Genomic DNA, 18,183 nt, shown 5'->3' with positions numbered 1-18,183 from the left:
GAGGTAACCCACCAGTGTGTTTCGTCCTAGGGACAGAAAAAGCAATGCTGTTGGGCTTTCCCTCGCTCAGTCCCGACTCTGAGCCTTTTTTAAAAATGGGATTATATTCCCTTTCCCTCGTCTGCGGAATGATTTTTCAAAAAAGGAAGAAGTGGTTTGTTAAAAGCCCGGATGTTTCCCAGGATGCATCGGAAGAGGTGTAAGGGCGAACGTTCTTGTTTCAGCTGCAAAGATGCATGCCGGGAGTTGTAGTTCTTTCCCCTTTCTCGTCTTGCGAGGTAGCGCATGCAGGAAGACGCAGCAGTCTTCTCTCTTCCGCGAAGCACATGGTCATGATGTCGTCATGCGAAAAACTGGGCCTAGCCAGTTTTTTTTTTGTTTTGTATTCTGCTTATATTTCAACTACTTTAGTGATTTCATTAATTTTTATAAAACTCTGGCTTTATTGCACTGAAGACTTGTAGCAACAATATTTTTTTTTTTTTCTGAAACCATGGGCGTAGCACGCAGCTGCCTCCCCTAAATCAAGTAAAGAAATAAAAATATGTTATAAGAATTTTAAGGTATTTATAAATTATATAAAATAGATGCTCATAAATGTACCAAGCAAACACATACTGTACAAATATGTAAACCACATGTCTGAAACCCACAGAAAAGTCCTGAAACCATTTTCTCTCTCCCAAAATGACCTCAAATACTTCTCTGCAAGGTTGAAGGAAATGGGGAACCTCCCCATTGTCTCTTTGCTCACAAAGCCTGTCTCAAGGGCACAGTTAAGATATCAATAGGGTGAGCCTGTGACCTGGATTCAATAACTGAGTAGTTATCATAACAAGAGAGTGGCCAGGATGCCTAGGTAATCCAACCAAGTAACCTGGCAGACAGGATATAAACAACTCACTGATTTCTGTTATGGTCTGCCCCTTCTCTGATGTACATATGACCTATGACATATGACCACTTCTGTGATGTATGTATGATGTATGGAGGGGTGGTCTTGAGCTACAGGGTGGGCAGTTCAAAAGTCTATATAAGGGCTTGCACACCTTTGTGCTGGGTCCCCCCCCCCCCGGGTGTGTAGTTGAGCACCCTGTTGCAACAGTTTTAATAAAGATCAGGCTTACTTGCTGCTTTGCTTCTCAATATTCTCTGTTATTTTCTCCTTCCGATGGAGTACCTATAAAGGACTCTATAAGGGCTCTTGTGTACTCCATAAGGGAAAGGGATCCGTTTTTGTTTACAACAAATACTTCACCGACCAATCACATCATAGATAGCTCGGTTCTGCCCCCACCCCAAACATAAATCCTGGCTACACCCATGACTGAAGCCATCTAATTTGTGTAATCAAAGGTGCTACCTGTTAGCCAAGCACTCAGGCTGTGCTTCCAGGCTGACTGCAATCCTCCAGAATTATGCTGAGGAAAATGGTTCACTCACAATATGTATTTGAGACAGTTCTAAGGCATGTGCCATGGCGGAGACAGATTTAGGGCAGCACGACTGTTTTCCCCCACGCCGGGCACCGAGTCAAGAGGGGCACCGCAGGACATTGAAACTATGACGTGCACATGCAGAAAAGGTGAGAGGCAGGGGGAGCAGAATTTTGGTTTCACACGGCACTGCTGAAATTTGAAAAACCAAAATCTGGCCATGGGCATAGATTGCTAGGCTAGACCTGTGGGGTGTATGTCTAAAAGGGCTAGGGACAAAGGTGAGAGTTGTTTCCTAGTTCTGCTGGATCTCTCAGCGGCCTTTGATACAATCGACCATAACATCCTTCTGGACCGTCTAGAGGGGTTGGGAGCTGGGGGCACTGCTATACAGTGGTTTCGCTCCTTCCTCCTGGGCCGTGTTCAGAAAGTGGTGGTGGGGGATGAGTGTTCAGACCCTTGGGCCCTCACTTGTGGGGTGCCTCAGGGTTCCGTCCTCTCCCCCGTGCTTTTTAACATCTATATGAAGCCGCTGGGAGAGATCATCAGGGGGTTTGGACTGGGTGTCCATCAATATGCAGATGATACCCAGCTCTACCTCTCTTTCAAATCAGAACCAGTGAAGGCGGTGAAGGTCCTGTGTGAGTGCCTGGAGGCCGTTGGAGGATGGATGGCGGCTAATGGATTGAAGTTGAATCCTGACAAGACAGAAGTACTGTTCTTGGGGGACAGGGGGTGGGCTGGTGTGGAGGACTCCCTGGTCCTGAATGGGGTAACTGTGCCCCTGAAGGACCAGGTGCGTAGCCTGGGAGTCATTTTGGACTCACAGCTGTCCATGGAGGCGCAGGTCAATTCTGTATCCAGGGCAGCTGTCTACCAACTCCACCTGGTACACAGGCTGAGACCCTACCTGCCCGCGGACTGTCTTGCCAGAGTGGGGCATGCTCTAGTTATCTCCCGCTTGGACTACTGCAATGTGCTCTACGTGGGGCTACCTTTGAAGGTGACTCGGAAGCTACAGCTAATCCAGAATGCGGCAGCTAGACTGGTGACTGGGGGCGGCCGCCGAGACCACATAACACCGGTCTTGAAAGACCTACATTTGCTCCCAGTACGTTTCCGAGCACAATTCAAAGTGCTGGTGTTTACCTTTAAAGCCCTAAACGGCCTCGGCCCAGTATACCTGAAGGAGCGTCTCCACCCCCATCGTTCTGCCCGGACGCCGAGGTCCAGCGCCGAGAGCCTTCTGGCGGTTCCCTCATTGCGAGAAGCAAAGCTACAGGGAACCAGGCAGAGGGCCTTTTCGGTAGTGGCGCCCGCCCTGTGAAACGCCCTCCCATCAGATGTCAAAACGATAAACAACTACCTGACATTCCGAAGACATCTTAAGGCAGCCCTGTTCAGGGAAGTTTTTAATGTATGATATTTTAGTGTTTTTTTGGTTTCTATGGAAGCCGCCCAGAGTGGCTGGGGAAACCCAGCCAGATGGGCGGGGTACAAATAATAAATTATTATTATTATTATTATTATAAAACAAGGATAGCCAACGTGATGCCCTCCAGATGTTGCATTACAGCTTCCATCATCCTTGATCATTGCTGGGGGTAGGGGATTGCTGACTACTCCTATAAGCACTCCACTGTACAGTGGTACCTCTGGTTGCGAACGGGATCCATTCCGGAGCCCCATTCGCAACCTGAGCAGAGCGCAACCCGCGTCTGCGCATGTGCGGGTTGCGATTCGCCACTTCTGCACATGCACATGATGTCATGTTGCGTGTCTGCGCATGCGCGAGCGGCAAAACCCAGAAGTAACTCATTCCGTTACTTCCAGGTCGCCGCAGTACGTATCCTGAAAGAACGTAACCTGAACCTAATCTAACAAGAGGTATGACTGTAGTGCCAAAAATATTTCTGTGCCTGCAAGACCCCCTGGAAATTTGTCCTTTAACAGCAACAACAAAACCTTTTCAAAATTTAAATGATTGAAAATAGCGTGGAACAACTGACCAGAAAGTCCTCTGAAAGGCAGCCTTGTTATTGCTGCACCCATTTTTACACTTTGGCCATGCCCACTTTGATATGCAGCCCCTGGAGGGTTGATCATGATTCATGTGTCAGTGCAATCCTTGCCCCCCCCCAATTTAACCACCCCAGGTTAATGGTTGGCAGTCCAGGGCTTGAACACAAGGCTCTTGCAGACAGGCTGTCTTTCAGAACAAGATGGGAAGCTGTCTTCCCATGCTCCTAGGAAAACTGTTCAAAAACTTACTAGACTTCAGGAAATCAGTGCATAGGATCTAGGTGTACAAACTGCAGTGGTGACATGAGTTTACAAGCATGCAGGATAGTCTTGCTGGCTACACCACATGTTGGCTACTGGTAACAACAGTATATGTAAATGGTATTGCAGTGGCAAAATCTGATCTCTGACAAATATAGTTCCAACATTATGTGGTTGCTGAGAGTGAATGCAGACATGACGACTCAGAGATTTAATGGCTGTGTGGTTCTTACACTAGAACAACCTATGTTGCTTTATATATGATTGTAAGTTACCACAATAAGATTTAACATAGACAACATCATGGGATGAGTCTTCCTGACTTTAGATGACACTGCAGATGTGTCAGACACAGTTATAATCATTTAGCAGACGAGAATAGTTACACTGGCTCTGTGTCACATGCACAAGAAGATCATCAGAAGGGTTCAGAGTTATCGCAGTAACTGAACCATTCCCTACAAATAGAATAAATAAAACAATTTTAAATAAAATTTATTTGTGGCTCAGTGGCATGTCTCAAATCATTTCTGAAATTAGCTTCAAAAATATTTCCTTTTGCCCCATAAAATATGCACACATATCACATACAATTTTTGTTTTGTTTTCACATGTAACTACCACATCTACTTGTTTTTATTTTGCAAAATATATTGACCCCAAAATGTCAACATTGACAGAATGTCATAAACAGAATATGCAAGGAAAGTTAGAATCAGAGGTGGCTGGTCCCAAAGATGACACGGTGTAAAACATGAACAACCAGTTCAGTATCAGGGACAAATTCCGTGTACACCATCAATCTGTACCTATAGTAAAACAACAGGCATTTGAGAATATGGCCTATAAACTTGAGTTTTTAGGTGGTAGCTTTATGCATGAAAGGGTATGATTTTATATTTGTTTTATAGGGCAAGGATGCATTACTTAGAACATGGGCATACTTGGTGATGGCTAGTTATTTAGTTTCATGTGTAATGATTTATGTTTCTGACCTGTTCCATCTTAGTTTCAGGTGAGCAACTCAAGTAAGGGCTAGTTGACTAATGTATATTCATCGCTTGATAACCTGAATGAACGAAACCCTCACAGACCCAACACCATAAACAGAAGTGTTACATCGCCTCACATCACCTCTTTCAACAGTTTCAATAGATTCATTTCATGTCTTTGTTTGGCTCCAAGTCATAAATTATCAAAATGTTAACAACTCAGTCCTATATGTGTGTCCACTCAGAAGCAAGCACCATTGAGTTCAATGGGACCAACTCCCAGGTACGTGTTTGTTATGTGTGTGTAAAAATGCATCACTCGGAATCAGTCTCACATACTTCTAGGCAGACATGTTTAAGATTACATTGTCACTGATGATAAACGAAACCATCTGCATGTGTTTGAGACCTAGTTCTAGACTATCGATAGAACAAGGCCAGCAAAAGTAAAATTACACATTTAATAAACTATATCCCTGGTTTTTAGTGCTCCATATTTAAGATAATCCAGTTAAGGTCTTACAATTCGTCCTCAAAATATACTGGTTCAAACTTTGGTGAATCTCGCAGGAAAGGAAATCCTACAGTTGTGGAGCAGCCAAACAGAGGAGGTGGGAACAGCTGACTGTTCCTGTGATAATAATTTTGCAAATCAACACAGAATTATTAAGATGGCATTTTCAGTTGATCCTAGCTTGAGGGGTAGCATTATAAGAAAAGAAGAGAGATTAGCTAAGGTATACAAGGGGGGGGGGGGGGATTCCAAGCAGCTTTGAACGTTTTCAGGTCAAAATTCAGACCCTGAATTCCCCTTTTAAAGTAACAGAAAGCCAATGCTGATGTTTCCCTAAAATGTGTGATTTCCATCCTCTACACACCATAGATTACTTTGCCATCCTTGTCCTCTCTATAAAGTCTGATCACTCCCTAAAACATCATTTCCAGAGCAGCATCACAGCCTGTCGGTAAGCTAGTTAGGACTTAACAGTGTGATTAAAATTTATGGTTTTGAGTCAACAAACAAGTGACAGTACTGAAACCCCTTTTAAGATTGCAAGCCTCCCTTGGTGGCCACTTTCAGACCACTTACAGAATGTCCTGGGGAGGCTGAAAACACCCTCGATTCCAGCTACTGTATCCCCATTTCCACGTGGAGAAATTTAAAGCAGGTCTCGAGAGCAGCACGCTCAGCCACAGATGTCAGAAGATGCGACTGCGTTGAAAATCCGTTGCTCAACAACCTCGGAAGAGCAACTGATTCTGTTACTTTTGGAATGGTTGTGGAAACAGGCACGGCACGGTGCGTGATTTATTGTTGAAACGCTGTGCAGTGCAGGAAGGGAACACGGCGCCTCTTCCCGTTAAGGTAGCGCCAGAAAAGAGACCATTGGTGGGGTGTTGTTGTTTTTTTGGGGAGGGCGCAACTGGAACCAAACGACTTTAAACCTTGCAAGCCCCACGATCTCGCTTTCTGCAGTGCCAGGGAACTTCGCCTTTGCCAAGAGAGAAAAGTCAAAACTCAACTGCTCCAAACACCTCATAACGCAAACACCCCTCTAAGGCCGAGACGCGTCAAGAGTTAAATTGACTGGCAGGCCGATCCTCAAACCAGTTAAACAGGAGCCCTTGGATTTAAGCCGGCTTAGTCCTATTGAGTGAGAGCTAAGCCCTGGAGAGGCCCAGGAAGCCGAGAGGCGGCGGGGGGGGGGAGATGCAATAGCCCAGGCGCCATCCTGCTCCGCCCTGGATTAAAAAACCTCGGGATTTGAATTTTATTAAGGGGTGTGCAAGGGGGGGGGGGATTGTGTCTGCAGGGCTCGAGATCCTCAGGGGTCCGCGCGGAGGAAAAGAGCTGTGGGGAGCGGTGAGTTTCAGGGGCATCTGGGGAAAGGGGGAAGAGCCGATGCGGCTGCAGGAGAGGGAGAAAATGGGGTGGGGGGAAAGAATCAGGCGGAGCCGAAGTGCAAAATCCGGGGGGGGGGAGAGGGGAGGGCTGGCAAAGGAGGCAGCCGGAGGGGGGGCTGATTCCTTTCCACGGATCTCTGCAGATCTGCGTGGAAAGCTTTGCAGGAGCAGGGGGGGAGGGGGGCGGACACACGCACACACACTCGCCTCGCCTCTTTGTGGAGTTGGGAAACGACGGCCGTGGTCTGTGCAAACATGGGGGGGGGGTGCGCTTCTGTAGGGCCTGCTCCATGGAGCTGCTTCTCTCTCTCTCTCCCTTTGTCCAGGGTCGAGGCGTCCGCCCCCAACCGGCTGCACCGAGTCCCAAGCAGCCAGGCTTCATGGATGCCATGCCTTAAATGCAATGCTGTTGTTGCTGCTGCTACTACTAATAATAATAAAAAGTGGGGAGGGGAGGCGGGGCGGGAGGGGTGTGGGGGGAGGGGAGCCATGGGGTTAACTTAATTCCGTTAAAAAAAAAGAGAGAGAGACACAAAAGGAGACAATCCGGAGTTTTGTGTTTTGCTCGCTTGTTCGCCGAGTGGGAGGGAACGGAAGGAACCTTCTTTCTGCTGAATGGTTGCATTCAGGGGAAACTCCCTCCAACGGGAAAGGCAGGATTCCCCCAAAATGGGGTTGCTTACACCAGATCCGAGCCCCCCCCCCGCGCGCGCGCTTTGCTCACGAAACACCCCTTTCTTTAGGACTCCCCATTTCCAGCCACTCACTGAAGGAAGAGAGTCCCAGCAGACTTTGCTAGTTTAATTGGGGTGGGCCAGGAAGGGGCAATAGGATCCGTGCACACCCCATTCTCACGCGCTTGTAGGGCAGGACTTGAGGTGGAGAGTGGGTTTTGTTTTTGAATTGGGGAGGGGGAGCCCCAGTGGACACCGCTGCCTGATGGTGGTGGGGAGGGCGAGCTCTGCAGAAACGTATTTAACTCCTGAGCCGATTAAGGAATCTGCATGCTGAGCCTGCTTTTGGTCCCTGAGACAATAACACCTCTGTTTTCCCCCTTCTGCTCCATTCCTACTCTCTGGGCTACTCTGCGTCTCATAAGAACTAAAAACAGCCGCCCTGCGACAGAAATAATTCAGGCAGCACCCCTTGATCCCTGGATGGGAGAGGGATAAACTGTGTCCCAGCACAACCATCCAGGGAATTGGGTCTATCTAATGTGACTCTCGGAGGCTGAGTGAAAACATTAAGAATGATTTCACCACATGTGTGTAGTTGTAATAAACTGGGTAGCAAAGATGTCCATCTGCGCATGAATTTGGCAGACACTTGATGCCATGTGTTGCTCCCAGAGAATAACATGTATTTTTTGTATATAAAAATAAATCCAACAGATTGCCTCATAACAATTAGTTAGCACAATCAAGCCTCTGATGTTGATTTCCCAACATCAATGAACCAAATTCTGAAAGAAATAAAAAAAATGGGGGGGAGGCTTCAAGAGTTGGACTGCTCCTGCCCTCATAAGTCTTATCAAAGGATTTCTGCTACTACAGTGGTACCTCGGGTTACATACGCTTCAGGTTACAGACTCCGCTAACCCAGAAATAGTGCTTCAGGTTAAGAACTTTGCATCAGGATGAGAACAGAAATCATGTGCCGGCGACACAGCGGGAGGCCCCATTAACTAAAGTGGTGCTTCAGGTTAAGAACAGTTTCAGGTTAAGAACAGACCTCCGGAACGAATTAAGTACAGTGGTACCTCGGGTTAAGTATTTAATTCGTTCTGGAGGTCCGTTCTTAACCTGAAACTGTTCTTAACCTGAAGCACCACTTTAGCTAATGGGGCCTGCTGCCGCGCCGCCAGAGCACGAGTTCTGTTCTCATCCTGAAGCAAAGTTCTTAACCTGAGGTAATATTTCTGGGTTAGTGGAGTCTGTAACCTGAAGCGTATGTAACCCGAGGTACCACTGTACTTAACCTGAGGTACCACTATATATAATTTTTTACCCAAGTTTCCCCTTCAAAGACTCAGACTGCAGACACACCATCCATTTAAAGCACATTAGCAACAACACCCCAAACCCTGGGTACTGTAGTTTGTTAAGGATGCTGGGAATTGTCACTCTGTGAGGGGTAAAGCTCGTATCCCCCAACATTTCTCTGATGAAAATAAGGATGTCCTACCATACCTTCCAACATTTTTTCCAATGAAAATAGGAACGTCCTAAGGAAAAGTAGGACATTCCAGGATCAAACCAGAAACTGGGACGGCTTCTGTAAATCCGGGATGGTCCCTGAAAAATGGGGACACTTGGAGGGTCTACAAGCTACAGTTCCCAGGGTCCTTTTCTGAGGAGGGGGAATGCTTTAAACGTAGGTTGTGTATGAAGCATCATGCCCAAGCTAGGCTTCATATGAACCTGGAACACACCACAACTTCAGCTATGAAATGTGTTTTAAGTGCCAGAAATCTGCTTAACCTGTGAAATAATTATTAAATAATACCTGTGGGAATGCAGGAAGCTGCCTATTTGTCCATCTAACCCAGTATTGCTTGCTCTGACTGGCAGCAGCTCTCCAGGGCCTCAGGCAGAAGGAAGTCGTTCTCATGGTCTTGCTCCATCATCCTTTTATCTGGCGACTGAATCTGGGGGTCTTCTGCAAGCAAAATGCTCTGTGTCACTGAGCTGCGACAGAGTAGGGCTTTTAGGCATGGCGAGGGATGATGGAAGTTGCAGTCCAACAACACCTAGACGGCGCCTGATTTAGGCCCTTGATTGTGCTATGCTCAAAATATCCTCCCCTTCTGCCAGCCAGTCTGTCAAGAGAAACCACTGGTTGTTATTTCTCAGGCTAACTTCATATTGCAGGATTCTTTTAGGGCAGGGACAGAAACAAACAGCCTTAGGTACACTGTCCTAAGCAACCTGGAGGACATATGTGAGCCACAATTGTTAATAATAATAATAATAAGAAGAAGAAGAAGAAGAAGAAGAAGAAGAAGAAGAAGAAGAAGAAGAAGAAGAAGAAGAAGAAGAAGCAGCAGCAGCAGCAGCAGCAGCAGCCACCCGTTTACTGGGTTGCTCCAGCCACTCTGGGCGGCTCCCAACAAAAAAACAGTAAAAACACAATACAACATCACACAAAAACCCCTTTCCTGAACAGGGCTGCCTTCCGACGTCTTTTTAAAAACCACATAGCTATTTAAGTGTTTGACATCTTCTGGGAGGGCGTTCCACTATCTAAAAGGGCCCTCTACCTGGTTCTCTGTAACCTCTCTTCTCGCAATGAGGGAACCCCCAGATTAATTTTAATTATTTTTTTTCTCTCTTTCTCAGGAACAAGCTCCAAGTATCTGAACAAGAACTCGGGCCTTGTCCACGACCCTGCTGTTCAAACTCACAAGCACTGTCAGGAGGGTATATACCTTCACAAGGGTATATGGTGCAGAAAACAGGAAAAAATAAATAAGAGTAGGAGAGGATTCCAAGTGTGAGAGTAGGCGAAGGGGTGGGCAGCTGAGAGGGTGGGGATAAATCTGTCTCCAGAAAGGTAAAATGGCTGAATAGTCGCAGGATGTGGCAGCTGTGGGTCTCCGGGTTCAGGAAAGGTTTGACAAGACGACAAGGCCAGTAGGGAAAATGGAGAAACAGGACCCGGCAGGCCCAAGGCCAGCAGAGAGCTTGGACGGAGCAGGAAGAGAGAGCTTTGCCATCCGTCCGGGAGCCATCCAGGAGCTACCTTGCTGGGCAATGCCACGCCAGGAGGGCAGCATCCCTCAGCACTTGCACACCCAGTGGCAGGATTTCCTGAAGACCATGCAGTCCCCTCACGCAAGATGGGGGAACCCGCCGTTGCCAGAGCTGACCTCCTGGGACGACCTGGTTGCTTTCGAGAGGGTCTTTGGCACCTGCCAGTGGCCCAGGGGAGATGCTCTGACCCGGCTGGTGCCGGCCTTCAGCGCGGAAGCCCACCAGGCGCTGAGCAGCCTGGCCTCCAGAGACAAGATGGACTACGGGAAGGTGAAGGCCGCTTTCCTGCAAGGGAACTCCACCGGCACGGAGATCCATCGCCAGCGCTTCCGGCAGTTCTGCTACCAGGAGGCTGAGGGGCCTCGGGAGGTTTGCGGCCGGCTGAGGGAGCTCTGCCACTGCTGGCTGGAGCCGGAGAGCCGAACGAAGGAGCAGATCGTGGAGCTGCTGATCCTGGAGCAGTTCCTGACCATCCTGCCTCAGGAAATCCAAAGTCAGGTTCGGGATCGGAGCCCAGAGACCTGCGCCCAAGCAGTGGCCCTGGCGGAAGGCTTCATTCTGAGGCAGCAGGAAGGCGAGGAGCAGGAAGAAGAGGTGAGGGAAGCAGCAAAGCCAGAAACAGGGTAAAAAGGGCAGGCCAGTGGTTCTCAAACTTTTTTCTCTGGCCACACTTTTAGAATAAAAACTTGCTCATGCCACCACCAGATTTTTTACAGATTGGAAAACAGTATCTCCTAGCAGCGCTCAATATATAACATAAAAGTGAAGGTAAAGGGACCCCTGACCATTAGGTCCAGTCGTGGCCGACTCTGGGGTTGCGGCGCTCATCTTGCTTTATTGACCGAGGGAGCCGGCGTACAGCTTCCGGGTCATGTGGCCAGCATGGCTAAGCCGCTTCTGGCGAACCAGAGCAGCGCACGGAAATGCAATTTACCTTCCTGCTGGAGCGGTACCTATTTATCTACTTGCACTTTGATGTGCTTTTGAACTGTTAGGTTGGCAGGAGCAGGGACTGACCAATGGGAGCTCACCCCGTTGCAGGGATTCGAACCGCTGACCTTCTGATTGGCAAGCCCTAGGCTCTGTGGTTTAACCCACAGTGCCACCCGCGTCCCAATATATAACATAGAACACAACTATTATTATTTATTGAATTTATATACCACCCTATACCTGGGGGTCTCGGGGCGGTTCACAAAATAAAATCGAGATATAAAATCACAGAATACATACAGTGGTACCTTGGGTTACAGACACTTCAGGTTACAGATGCTTCAGATTACAGATTCCGCTAACCCAAAAATATTACCTTGGGTTAAGAACTTTGCTTCAAGATGAGAACAGAAATTGTGCTCCGGCAGTGCAGCGGCAGCGGCAGCAGCGGGAGGCCCCATTAGCTAAAGTGGTGCTTCAGGTTAAGAACAGTTTCAGGTTAAGAACAGAGCTCCAGAACGAATTAAGTTCTTAACCCGAGGTACCACTGTATATAAAAACAACAACTCAATAGCTCCCCCCCCCCCCATAACATTTGAAAAGGGTATAGGATGTCAATCAGATCAACCAAAGGCCTGGTTAAAAAGGAATGTTTTTGCCTGGCGCCTAAAGGTGTACAGTGGTACCTCAGGTTACGTACGCTTCAGGTTACATACGCTTCAGGTTACAGACTCCGCTAACTCAGACTTCAGGTTAAGAACTTTGCTTCAGGATGAGAAGAGAAATTGTGCAGCAGCGGCGCAACAGCAGCAGGAGGCCCCATTAGCTAAAGTGGTGCTTCAGATTAAGAACAGTTTCAGGTTAAGAACAGACCTCCGGAATGAATTAAGTACTTAACCTGAGGTACCACTGTATAATAAAGGAGCCAGGCGAACTTCTCTGGGGAGAGCGTTCCACAGACGGGGAGCCACTGCAGAGAAGGTCCGTTCTCGTGTTGCCACCCTCCGGACCTCTTGATGAGGCGGCACACGAAGATGATGATCTTTGTAAGATGACCATGGGACATCCAGGAAGTATAAAACAATGCAGCCATGTAAGAACGTGGATCATTCCCAAAATGTAATTATAAATGACCATGTTACATATGTACCTTAAGTAGGTAAACAAACTCAACGAGAGGTGTGAGCTTGCGGTATCGCTTGGTGCTTTTGAAAAGATATCTGTGCATATTCGGCAAAAAAAATATTTTGATACTATACTATTTACTACACCGAAATGTTTAAATGTTTCTTAGATTGTCCTTGAATCTTTCCACCACACTTGCCAGCCTCTCTTCCCACACCCTTTGAGAACCACTGTTTCTTTCTCTGTCTCCCCCTCTCTCTTTTTCTCTTTCTGCATGAAACCAAATGTCACTGCTGGGGTGTCCTGTGGCTGGGGTTGTGGCTGCTGTCATGATGAGTTCCTGCACTTCAAAATTCACCGCTGCCCTACTGCATTTAACCCAGTCCTGTCCATCTGGACTGGCAGGAAGTTTCCTACCCCGTTTTTCATGATCTCACACACAGGTTGTTTTTAACGCTGCTGTCCATTGAATGGGTATGCTAGGAATTGAGGTTTTCCTATATGCAAAGAACACCCTCTACTGCTGGGCTGCCAGCCTCTTTGTGAGCAGGACTTTCAATGCTGTTTCAGGGGCACGAGCCGTTCCGAGAGGTGGCTGTGGATTTTTCTGAAGCGCAGAGAGCTCCGCTGGATGCCAGGCAGAGGCAGCTTGGCAGGGAGGTCAGGAAGCCAGAGAACGGCGGTACCTGCCTAGTGGGTAAGACTCCCTCTGGTACAATTGGTGTTGAGTCTTACATGCTCTTGGTGCCCACTGAAAATGTGCTTCTTCGCCTAGAGTGGAATTCCATTTTCCTCTCTTCCATTTGTTCTGTCTGCACAATCATTTCAGCTCTCCAGACGGAAGGATACCCCCTTTCCTCTCTACCTCAATATGCTGTTCTGCAGATTCTCTGGACCCTCCCTAAGCCAATTTGAAGAGGGGGTGCATGGGGGAAGGAGATTAGTTGACACCATGGCACAGGGGCAAGTGGGGCTGGTTAAATGTATCCCACTCCTAGGGTGGATCTTCACTCATGGTTTTTAATGTTAAGGAATAATAATAATAAATAATAATAATAATAATAATAATAATAATAATAATAATAATAATAATAATAATTTACTATTTATACCCTACCCATCTGGATGGGTTTCCCCAGCCACTCTGAGTGGCTTACAGCAAAATACAGTGGTACCTCGGGTTACATACACTTCAGGTTACATAATCTTCAGGTTACAGACTCCGCTAACCCAGAAATATTACCTCGGGTTAAGAACTTTGCTTCAGGATAAGAACGGAAACCGCACAGCGGCGCCGCAGCGGCAGCAGGAGGCCCCATTACCTAAAGTGGTGCTTCAGGTTAAGAACAGTTTCAGGTTAAGAATAGACCTCAAGTACGAATTAAGTTCTTAACCCAAGGTACCACTGTATTAAAATACAATAATTCATCAAATATTAAAAACTTCCCTAAACAGGGCTGCCTTCAGATGTCTTCTAAAAGTCTGGTAGTTGTTTTTTTCTTTGACATCTGAAGGGAGGGCATTCCACAGGGCGGGCGCCACTACCGAGAAGGCCCTCTGCCTGGTTCCCTATAACCTCACTTCTCGCAGGGAGGGAACCGCCAGAAGGCCCTCGGAGCTGGACCTCAGTGTCCGGGCAGAACGATGGGGGTGGAGACACTCCTTCAGGTATACTGGGCCGAGGCCAGTTAGGGCTTTAAAGGTCAGCACCAACACTTCGAATTGTGTTTGGAAATGTATTGGGATCCAATGTAGGTCTTTCAGGACCGGTGTTATGTGGTCTCGGCGGAAGAGTTAAGGAATGGTTTTCATAGCTTAGAAGGACACATAACATTCTACTTTTAACATTCATAATGTGCTATTAAAATGGGTGCTGAAGAGCAACCAGGAACCAGCAGTAGGGAAGCAGCATTTTTACAGAGAAAACAAGGAAAGGAATGTTTTTAATTTACAAGTATGCCCTGTGACGTTTTAGAACGATATACAGTGGTACCTCAGGTTACAGATGCTTCGGGTTACAGATGCCTCAGAGGCTGCTACTTCTCCTTCCCTAATCATTGGGCTAGCCCTATACAGTGGTACCTCGGGTTACAGACGCTTCATGTTACAGACGCTTCAGGTTACAGACTCCACTAACCCAGAAATAGTACCTCGGGTTAAGAACTTTGCTTCAGGATGAGAACTGAAATTGCATGGCAGCAGCGGAAGGCCCCATTAGCTAAAGTGGTACCTCAGGTTAAGAACAGTTTCAGGTTAAGAACAGACCTCCAGGACAAATTAAGTTCTTAACCCGAGGCACCACTGTATCTAATATCGTTCTAATAACGTTGAAAAGGTCGGTGTAGATCCAGCCCTAGTTTTTTTTGGCCCCATCTTCCTCCCACCTTTGCAATGGCCCACGGCCCAACATTGTCATTTGCCTCCTCACCCTCCAGGCACCACTAACACAGCCAGCAGAACCGAGGAGCAATTTGAACACCAGGGATCCAGGAGGGAAGACGTAGAGGAAGAGGCGGCAGCGCCCGCAGCCCCAGAGGGAGCCCAAAGGAAAGAGAAATCCCACCTCTGCATCGAATGTGGCAAGAGCTTCACCCGCCCCTCGGACCTGGCCAAGCACCTGAACGTCCACACAGGAGAAAAGCCCTACCTGTGCGTCGAGTGCGGGAAGAGCTTCAGCCAGCTCTCACACCTTACGAGACACCAGAAAATCCACTCGGGAGAGAAGCCCCACATCTGCTCCGAGTGTGGGGACACCTTCAGCCAGCGAGCGTACCTTGTCAGTCACCAGAGGAGCCATTCGGGAGAGCAGCCCTACCGCTGCTCCTACTGCCAGAAATGCTTCAGCCACCAGTCGGCCCTGAAGATCCACGAGCGGAACCACATGGGGCAGAAGCCCTACGCCTGCGCCGACTGCGGGAAACGCTTCGTCTCCTCTTCCTCCCTCACCACCCACCGGAGGATCCACACGGGGGAGAAGCCCCACGCCTGTGGCGTGTGCGGGAAGAGGTTCATCCAGCACTCGAACCTCGTCTCCCACCAGCGGACGCACTCGGGGGAGAAGCCCTTCTCCTGCAAAGTGTGCGGCCGGAGGTTCGCCTACCCTTCCGACCTCACCAGGCACCAAAAGATCCACACGGGAGAGAAGCCCTACCCGTGCGACGAGTGCGAGAGGCGCTTCACCAGGCTCTCGGACCTGATCACGCACCAGAGGATCCACACGGGGGAGAAGCCCTACCGCTGCATGGAGTGCGGGCGGAGGTTCAGGCAGAGGGGGGTGCTGGTGAAACACCAGAAGTGCCATTCGAAAGAGAACCCGAGAGGAGGCGAGTCGGCGGAGTCTCAGCCCGGCGGCGAGTTCAAACTCTGCGAGATCAAGCAAGAGAAAGAAGAACTGGAGAGCCTGGCAGAATCCGGTTTGATTCCCTCTCCCAGCTCCTGATGCTCACCATCACTCTCTTACGCCGCTGCACTAGAGGGAGGAATGATCTCGTAGGCTACCCAGAAGGGTTTTCACTGTGCTTTTATTTCTTTTCTTTTCTTTTTTTTAGTTAAATAGTTCCCCTTCTTTTGGTGCTGGCTAAAACCGGTTCCAAGAGCAGCTATCCATTGCCATCTGCCGCTTGGCCTGTGAACAGATGTTGTGAACCGGGGTGGAGTGTGTGCATTTTGTGGATGGGGAGAAAGGACGCAAGGAATCCGCCTCACCTTCTCCCGCTTCACACGGCTGAATGGCCTGCTGTCACGGTGACCTTTGGAAGAAGCGGAGGCGAGGTGGAACGCTCTGTGTACAGCAGTCAAATACACCTCTCTAAAGCAGCTGGCCTGTCTGTGTTTTAGCTAGATGCGAAAGGGACGGCAGGGAAATAGGATTTCCTCTCTGCTACCTTGAGGGAGAAGCTGGATGCAGTGGTCTACTTTGTACGTCTCCAAAGGGACAATGGCATCTTCAACGCCAGACATTGTTGCTGGGCTGGGCTGGGCTGGAAGTGAATGCAGCTGCCAGGGGAAAAAATGAAGCCAGGGGCTGGGGAAAGGAGTCGGGACCATAGCTGTCAACTTTTCCCTTTTCTTGCAAGGAATCCTATTCGAAATAAGGGAATTTCTCTTAAAAAATGGGAAACGTTGACAGCTATGGTCAGGACACCACAAGACCAATGGTTGTGGGGGGTGGGAATTGTATGTGTGAGGTGCGCAGCAATAATAATGGCACGTCAGGTAAGCTTCCTTGAATTGGAGCAATGGTGGCTCCATCTTCTCCACATCCCTAGGCATTTGTGCAAAACCCAGCGGGCTGTCAAACAAGACAGGACTGCCGACAGTAACCTGCTTTTCATTCCTGCTCTTGCCACACACCCCTCCCCCTGATCGCACCCAGACAATATGAGCTGGTCCTGCTCAGTTAATGATATAAGAAGTGGCTTTAAAAAAAACCAACTCTGGTCATTGGTAGTGCCCAATCTGGCTGGCTGCAGCTCCTCAAGCTCTCAGACAGGAGTCATTCTCAAGCTTGCTACCTGAAATCGCAGGTGGTAGGGATTGAACCCAGGACTTTATTCCACACAAGTCATGGGCTCTGCCACCGATTTATGGGCTCTGAGCTCTGCTGGCTACAGATTAGACCTTTTTTTTTTTTTAATGCCCTGTGGCAAGCAGGCAGTCCCAGATCAATTGCCAAAATCTCTCGTTTTAATGTAAGCCACTTTGGGAGCCTCTGTGGCTGAAGAGCGGTGCACAATGCTCTAAATAAATACAAATAAAATATCCGCATTGCCCTCTGCTACCCAGCTCATTAGCAGATCTGCAAATCTGAAGTAGACAACAGATTAATATATGCCTCCCCATCTCAGTGTTATAGAAGGAGAAGGAATGCATGGGGCTGTACACTGGAGGAGAGGGGCAGGGCCTGCAGTAACTAAACTTGGCTTGTGAACACTGAGATCCTGGAGCAAACAGAGCAATAGGATTTGCTCGGCTTCTGTTCATTCATCCTGAGACTTTAAATAGGGAGATTCAGTGATGGGAAAAGTGGGTCCTGAGAAATTGCCTCTGTTGAAGGCCTCAGAGCCCTGCCAGGAGAAAAAGTTAGCAACCTGCTGTATTCAAGTGGTTGGCCTCTTAAAACTATTCTTGTTAGCATCACCATTTGGGTTTCTCCTGACAGCAGGATAGAGATTAGGTTAGAGTAACTGTTTGTTGTTCCAAAGCTGCAAGGTATTTGTAGAATAAATTCACCCAAAACCTCGGAAAGGAACCGGCAAAAATACGTATGTTAAAAGAACTTTAGACAGGGACTGTGTGTACTTTATGATTCTGCAGAGGTTTGGGAATAAACATGTGGTGGACCTCACCTTTTAATCTGAAAGGTTTTTGACTTTCATAGCTGAGAAAATAAGCTTGAAAATTATGCAGATAGGAGGGAGAGCTCTGAGCCAAATGCGTAGTCACCAGGAGACAAATAACTGGTGCCTTAAGAGAACAATCCGAACCGTGTCTACTCAGGAATAAATCCTACTGAATTCAATTGGACTTACTCCTAGGTAAGTGGGTTTAGGATTGTTACCTACTCTCCCCATGGTTGAACAAGCAGAACGGTGAAAATGTATGCCGATTTATAGACACCACAGAGTTTATGTTTTCTTGGCATGGGACTTGGGTTTCCCCAGTACAGTTCCCACAGCCCTACTTTTATGGAACTTCTGATATATAGAAATACTTTCAAATGCGGGTGATTTTAATAAATAGAATCCTAAAAATTAC

The 18,183-nt window shown here is 48.0% G+C and overlaps 2 protein-coding genes across 5 annotated transcripts in view; one reads left to right on the top strand and one right to left on the bottom strand.

Moving 5' to 3' along the window:
- Positions 1 to 4,199: 4,199 nt before the first annotated feature.
- IKZF4 (IKAROS family zinc finger 4) overlaps positions 4,200 to 18,183 on the bottom strand; it is an 85,490-nt gene continuing 71,506 nt past the window's right edge. The window contains exons 10-11 of one of the 2 annotated variants that reach the window (XM_083490110.1): positions 9,122 to 9,434; positions 4,200 to 4,528 (exon numbers count right to left, since the gene is read on the bottom strand). The gene's annotated coding sequence lies outside the window, so the exon portion shown is untranslated. The remainder of the gene's footprint in view (positions 4,529 to 9,121; positions 9,435 to 18,183) is intronic. The other variant, XM_083490111.1, reaches the window with a different exon arrangement.
- LOC310700443 (uncharacterized protein) lies at positions 5,717 to 18,182 on the top strand. Of its 3 annotated transcripts, none has more exons than XM_083490077.1 (4): positions 5,717 to 6,575; positions 9,955 to 10,962; positions 12,997 to 13,123; positions 14,862 to 18,182. In XM_083490077.1, exons 2-4 carry the CDS (start codon positions 10,258 to 10,260, stop codon positions 15,863 to 15,865), a joined length of 1,836 nt encoding a protein of 611 aa, XP_083346203.1. In that variant the 5' UTR covers positions 5,717 to 6,575; positions 9,955 to 10,257; the 3' UTR covers positions 15,866 to 18,182. The 3 variants fall into 3 exon arrangements, with proteins under 3 accessions (XP_083346203.1, XP_083346204.1, XP_083346205.1); XM_083490078.1 differs by having other exon boundaries at positions 5,954 to 6,077; XM_083490079.1 differs by having other exon boundaries at positions 5,995 to 6,011.

Source organism: Podarcis liolepis (genome assembly GCF_965112155.1).
Source record: "Podarcis liolepis genome assembly, chromosome: 2".
NCBI classification, from domain to species: domain Eukaryota; kingdom Metazoa; phylum Chordata; class Lepidosauria; order Squamata; family Lacertidae; genus Podarcis; species Podarcis liolepis.
Note: the sequence above shows the minus strand (reverse complement) of the source record. Positions and strands in the feature narration are given on the sequence as shown.

Excerpts from the sequence above, each read along its gene's own strand:
- LOC310700443 (XM_083490077.1), top strand. The coding sequence starts at position 10,258 with ATGGAGAAACAGGACCCGGCAGGCCCAAGGCCAGCAGAGAGCTTGGAC. Across the intron at positions 10,963-12,996 it reads GCGAGGAGCAGGAAGAAGAG|GGGCACGAGCCGTTCCGAGA; the intron begins GTGAGGGAAGCA and ends ATGCTGTTTCAG. Across the intron at positions 13,124-14,861 it reads CGGCGGTACCTGCCTAGTGG|GCACCACTAACACAGCCAGC; the intron begins GTAAGACTCCCT and ends CTCACCCTCCAG.